Genomic DNA, 6589 nt, shown 5'->3' with positions numbered 1-6589 from the left:
ACTTCCGTTTGTTTGAAAATTTAATTTGTTCTAGTCATTTTAATTCTATTTGTATTACAAATAGTTTATAAAGTTTTGGAATGATGAATGGATAGAAATGATATAAAAAGATCGACTCGGTGTGACTAACAGGAAAATTTAATAAGTCAGTATATAACAATAATAATAAAATTAATCTCCAATGTAAATATTCGCAAATAATTTAAAAATTAAAATATGGGAATTTATATTATGAAGGCATTTCAAAATAAATACAAGAATGAAACTTCTAGTACTAATTAGAAGTTTTGTCAATTATTTTATTACAAAATTTGTATCTCCCATACTTTTTGCGATTCAAATATATATATTTACAATTTAAGATATATTACCAAAAAAAAATATTCTGCTGATAAGTGGGGAATTCCTCTTAGCACTTCCTTTAAGCAAAAAATCTTACATTAATCTTACATTAATCAAGTGCGTGTATTTATAACACGTATCATCTATAAAAATGAGAATACATGAGCTAAAATCAAAAATAAATTCCTCTATAAAAAATTCTAATTATAATAACTCAAATAGCCTTTTGAAATAAGAGAATATACAAAATATTAGCGGCACGCTTATTTGTTAGAAAAAGTTTGTCATTTACATGCTACCATAGTACATGTCAGTGCATGTCAGTGCATGGACATTCTTCTTTTAGTATTGAGAGAATTGCAATCCTAAATCCAGTACTTTATGGCTATATCAATTCCTTTACTTTGTAGAATAGCCTCTTGAGATTATATATAAATGGAAAATTCTCTGACATTATCACGGAACCGCTAAATGGCAGAATATTTTTTTTTGAGTGATCCATGAGATTCAACCGAAAATTTCGAAATTTTTAATGGCTTTGTTTCTTGACAAAAATGTATTAAAACATATCAATTTTTATTTATGAATCTTATTTGTCAATAAGTATTTATATAAATAAGACGTCACTAAAATCAATTCCTGCATTTCTAATATCGTGAATGAAATTAACAATAGGAACTAAATATTTGATACTTTAATAGACAACATATAAAGGAATTAAATTTTCGAACTTTTGAGATTAATTCGAGCACGTGTCTCGAATAACATTTTTTTTTATAAACCTCAATAATGCTATTTAAAACGACTATATCACTCTCTAGAGTTTAAAGACATATATATAAAATATATTTATGAATTATATGCAAGCTTGTTAAAATATTGTATATCTGTTACGCGTGTAATTTGATAGAGATAAAAATGATTCGCTCATAGTGATGCAGATTTAACAATTTGTATATCACAAAACAATTTCTTGTCATTAATTAATTGACAAAATTACCCCATTGATAATGGATATAAAATATATACACATATAACGAAATATAAATCATGCATACATGCGATTTTGATCATTCTGTTAAACATTTTGGCGACAACACTTCGTAACAAATGTAACGTAAAATTAATGACAATAAATGTATCATGTAACATTCGAATATGATTAAATTTTCTTAAATATCTCGCCATACAATCAGCCGCTCTAAGTAAAATAAACGATGTAAAATGTAATGCTTGTAAGAATAAGAAATGATAATGCGTAGATTATTATTATTTTGATAATTTTTGTGCATTCTGACTGCGAAATCTTACTCTTGGTATTTTCTCTTTGTTCAGAATCCGCCGATTCCGGTATTAGCAGTAACGGTTCCAACAGTAATAAGCTCGATCTACTTCTCCGGTATTCATCAATATGGTCACCCTTTGATCGGCGTACCTGATAAATCGGCGGATTTTCTGAATGGCTAATGTATTTCGTGCTGCTTATTACAGTGCCATAATCATGATAAAATGTCATAGGTGTGCAACCAGCTCTCGATGTTCTCATGTGATAACTATTTATACAGCGATGATATAAGTGAGTATTTACTGTAAGATTGCAACAAGTGCGATTTATAACATAGATGTTCGGCTTTAACAGCGATTGCAGATCAAAGATGTCTTGAGGCCAGCGATGAAAATAGAATATTCCCGCGACGTTAGTTTTTGTGTAATTATAAACTAGCATATAATCTTGATTTTGATTGTATTGCGAGCAGAAAATATCCTCGGAATCTTCGTGCGGATACTTGAAGCATGAAACGTCATCATACTGACATAGAACTACTTCTATAGCGACCAACGACTTTTTCGTATATATCAAACGATCAGTGTACACTGGACTGCCCTTTGTTCTCGCGCATTCCCTGCAAATTGTATGTCGCGGCAAGAAAAGCGTGTCTATCAAGGTCTTCGCCGTAGCGGGACTATATTTCTCATAATAATCTTGAATGTCGTGTTCATATAAACTATTGCGTGGCTGCTTAATCGCTCTAATTTCTTCGTAAACATGATCAACATTCGCTAAGTTTCGAATAGTAGCTTCATGGTTTCCAATCACCTGTTGTCGATTGTAGTTCTCAGCTTTCTGTTGATTATCAAGACGTACCTTATTTCTCACATTTAATGGAATCTTTCTCGAATCGGATGAGCTATCAAAATTTGCGTCATCACGTTTCCTATCAATCGCAGAGATCGATCCTTCTTCTGCGGTAATATCGTTTTTTATGAATGTATTATCAGCAGTGACTACAGATTTGCAAATTTGCGTGTTCGTTACACCTACGTGCGGGATATGATATGCGTGTGTTTCTGGTGTGCGCAGTGTCATTATTGCTTCAGTGGAAAAGCTTACATTCGTGTCATCCGCTCTGTTCGTGGTGTCATTACATCTCGTCTCTAATTTTAATTGCTTTAGGTGCAGCTGATAGTGATGAACACACGCAAAGTTATATCAATTCTTGGATCGCATTCCCTCGGATCCCAATTCCTGTTTGATCTTTTGTAAATCGTAGAGTACCTGAATCCCAAACAAACAGGCATTAAATATTGATATTGTAAACTCATAAATGATAATACTAATCCGAAAAAAATACTATGACAAATACCAGAAAAAAATACTATACGAAGTTTATTCGCTTCAAGCACAAACCTCTAATATAGCTGAAGCACTCCAAGCTTGAGTGCGGCAACTATCTGAGCAGTAACTTCCATCCTTGTTGGTAAGCTCAGGAAGGCCTCTCCAATGGTTGGTTGACACTTCGATAAAATGCCGAGAAATAATAGCTTCAGTCGATTCGATCATATGGTGTAATTCGTTTTCATCGTCGATTAATGACGCAAAGTGTAAACGCGCTCGTAGGAAATATCCTATCGGCCAGATCCATTCCTGAAAAAATTAGGAAAGATAAAATAAATGTTTAAGAATTTTGCATGAATGTTAAATCTATCAATCTTTATATTTCAAGACGAATATGCGATTATGATAAAGGATATTTACAGGTCCTTGATGATAATTCCATCCATGTGCTGTTTTAGCATCGGTACCATCATTGGAATTGTCATAATATCCATTATATGCCCAATCCGCAGGATCTAACGTCTTCATTCCTAGTGGGCCAAGTAATATCTCTTCCGCTTTTTTCAGTGCTGTCCAGGCATGATGAGGATTAAACAGTTCCGGAGCCTATTTGTGAATTATTATGAATTATGATTAGATTTGTTGTAATATAAAATACTTTTTTTCTATTTTATACACTTCGCAGAATATTTTTAAACACTGATAATAATACTCACAACGACCATCGCAACGGGAAAGTTAGGCCGCAATTGATAATCCGCCCATTCTTGCGTTGCTCCGTGACTGTCCTTGAATATACCTCGTCGATGGATTAAATTGGGTTTCGACTCGCTCTGTGACGGAATTTCATTTACGTAAAAGTACTTTTCGAAATTTGTTTGAATTCTGTCGGCCCATTGCTTATAACTCCAAGTTATTGTTTGGCCTATAGTTCATATACAATTATAATTAGAAAAAAATATAAAATTAATAATATTGAAACGTTAAGTATTCTAGATATTCTTACCATCGCGACTTTTACGTTGAACACTGCCGTATGGGAAAAGATTCTGTTTGTACAATTCGGCCAAAAAACTGAGAATGCATTTGCTCAGCCCAACTATCTCTACAGCGGAACCGTCTCTGGGGGTAGCTGGTTTGCCTTTATTACCAGCTTTTTCAGAAGATCCCATCTTGTCCATCCAGGTACCGCAATTAGCATCGTTGCCACCAAATACAAAACCTGTTTCGGGATGAACACCGATCTGATTGTTGAATCCACGATCGGTCATGTGCTCATCGATCTGTTTCCCGGCGTTTCTCTCTCTGAAGCAGAGACCTTGAAAATGTACTGTGAGAGCTTCCTGAATTACTTCATATAATGGTTGATCCTGAAACCATTTTTACATGTCACATAACGTGCACTTTTAAATTATTTATATTGAATTATAATTGAAGTTGCGGCTATTTTTTTACATGTTCTCCTGCCTCTAAAGCTGGTGAATCATCAGTCGGGAACAATCTTGAAACTTTATCGGATAAAATATCCAAACCATTCGACACTTCCTCGGCGTAACATTTTATCGTATAGAGCCACCACCATAAAGCATCGCGACAATTGTATCTATTTATAAGAATGAGATTGATGATAAGACTTAAATCAAAACTTCCCAAAATATTATCCTAAAGATGCTCTAAGAAAGTATATTATACCTCGCATTATTTCCTTTATCGAGCAGATTGGGGATCAGGCCGTGTCGTAAAGTACCGGCAAATCCAAGAATTATGAATCTTGCTTCGACATGCCTGTCAGTCAAAAGTAACAGCCCTCTCATAGCAATGAAAGTATCTCTACCCCAATTTCTTGTGTAACCCGTTGTAAAATGCGGTAAGCCTGCCGATAATGTTAAACATGTTTGCTCTGCTACTCCGTCATGGATTTTAATTTTTGGCTTAGGTGAACTAAGATCCGGCGATAAATTTGGCAATTGTGATGATCTTACCACACCACCCATTTGTATCGAAACCAAACTCAGTAATTTAACAAATGTAGTTCCGTTCTTAACAAAACTGGAATAAAAATATTAAACAAATAACATATGATTAATTTTTTTGTTATAGATATTTTATTCTTTTCAAAATATTAATTAGAAAACTTCTAAGTTGATAAAACTTCTAACTTTTGATACTCTAATAAATTTCGACTTTTGATGCTTACTCTGACATTAAATTGTTGCAGTGATCTAAAAGAATTCTATAAACGTTCACAATTATAACATCAAAGTAACTTGGCACAAGATATCTCGGGATTACTTTGAACGGTTCTGCCGTTTGTTCAAGCCAAATTCCAAGAGGTTTAGTGTCGTCATCCTCTTTTAAACGTTGCCACATGTAATCTAATAATTTTTTAATTACCATTTTTATCACATATCGTCAATATCATAACATACAATTATTTTGGAAATGGTTTCTGTTATATTACCTATTAACCAGTTACCCTGTCTAAGATTGACACACAGGGGATGTCCTAGATCGTTATTTGGACGAATATCAGCCAGTAAAGATATAATACCTAAATTGAGAACGCTCATTAGTTGAGGCACTTATTAAACAGCAATAAGATACAAATAAAACTCGTGCCAATATATTGATGTACGAGTTGTAATTAAGAAAATATGAAATGTTTATAAATATATTCTTCTCATATTCAATTAAATATTACCTTGCAATCCAGCATATACAAGAGGACCATATCCCGGTACATTATACACTCCAAATTTGCTCTGAGTTTCCTCTCGTTCTTCTTGGTCACATCTATATAACGTTTTATTTAAATCTGAGAAGTCCATGCCGGAAATTATATTATGTAATTCTGATTTTTCATTTGAAGTAATCTGCGAGATAGTATTTTGAAGTTTCATTAAAGCAGGTACTATATTCGCGTGAAGAGCCACACTGAAATTAAATTCATACATAAGAAAGTTAAAGGATATCGCAGTTTTGGGAACAGAAAGTTGTAGTTTATACCGTATAGCTATAACAGAACCAGGTTGGAAGTTCACAAAATTAAGCTGCGTGATTTTAGGATCGCCGGAATCGATCTTCTCGATCATCGTGGAGTCGCAACACTGTATGTGCTGTTTAAGGCTCAATGAATATTCGGACAATCCATTTATGATGTTTTCGTCCATTGTATATTTTTCAGGCAAAAGGAAAAGTGGTTTACCATTTCTGTAATGCGATTTATCAATCAACATAAACATGTAAATCTTCCTTTTAAAGAAAATAAAATTTACGGCTTACTTGGCATCAATGTGCGAAAGTGACGCTTCTAAAATAATTTCTTCCACTATACCCTCCACTCTCAGTGGTCTTACGTGCTTTCTCAGATCATGAGCGCTAGAGTCCGGGTGTTTAAAGGCTGTGAATGCAACCAAGACTACACTTTCGTGAGTAGTCGGTGAGTGTCTTGTTACGGCCACTATATCAGTATCCATTTGATCGACAAACACCTAAAAATCAGAAAATAAATTTTTAGTTACATACATTGACTTTCTAACACACACACACACACACACACACACACACACACACACACACACACACACACACACACACACACACACACACACACACACACACACACAACAA

At 33.9% G+C, this 6589-nt stretch overlaps 1 protein-coding gene across 1 annotated transcript in view; it reads right to left on the bottom strand.

Moving 5' to 3' along the window:
* Positions 1-2833: 2833 nt before the first annotated feature.
* Positions 2834-6589, bottom strand: part of LOC105623566 (glycogen debranching enzyme) — a gene marked incomplete at its 5' end in the record, with an annotated part of 9273 nt that continues 5517 nt past the window's right edge. The window contains 12 exons of the mRNA XM_012204955.1: positions 2834-2899; positions 3032-3268; positions 3380-3565; positions 3676-3884; positions 3966-4329; positions 4415-4562; positions 4652-5008; positions 5157-5334; positions 5421-5510; positions 5661-5893; positions 5966-6169; positions 6242-6450. Coding sequence (XP_012060345.1) covers positions 2834-2899; positions 3032-3268; positions 3380-3565; positions 3676-3884; positions 3966-4329; positions 4415-4562; positions 4652-5008; positions 5157-5334; positions 5421-5510; positions 5661-5893; positions 5966-6169; positions 6242-6450 — 2481 coding nt within the window. The remainder of the gene's footprint in view (positions 2900-3031; positions 3269-3379; positions 3566-3675; positions 3885-3965; positions 4330-4414; positions 4563-4651; positions 5009-5156; positions 5335-5420; positions 5511-5660; positions 5894-5965; positions 6170-6241; positions 6451-6589) is intronic.

This window comes from Atta cephalotes (genome assembly GCF_000143395.1).
Source record: "Atta cephalotes unplaced genomic scaffold scaffold00059, whole genome shotgun sequence".
NCBI lineage: Eukaryota > Metazoa > Arthropoda > Insecta > Hymenoptera > Formicidae > Atta > Atta cephalotes.
This window is presented reverse-complemented; position numbering and strand designations above follow the sequence as displayed.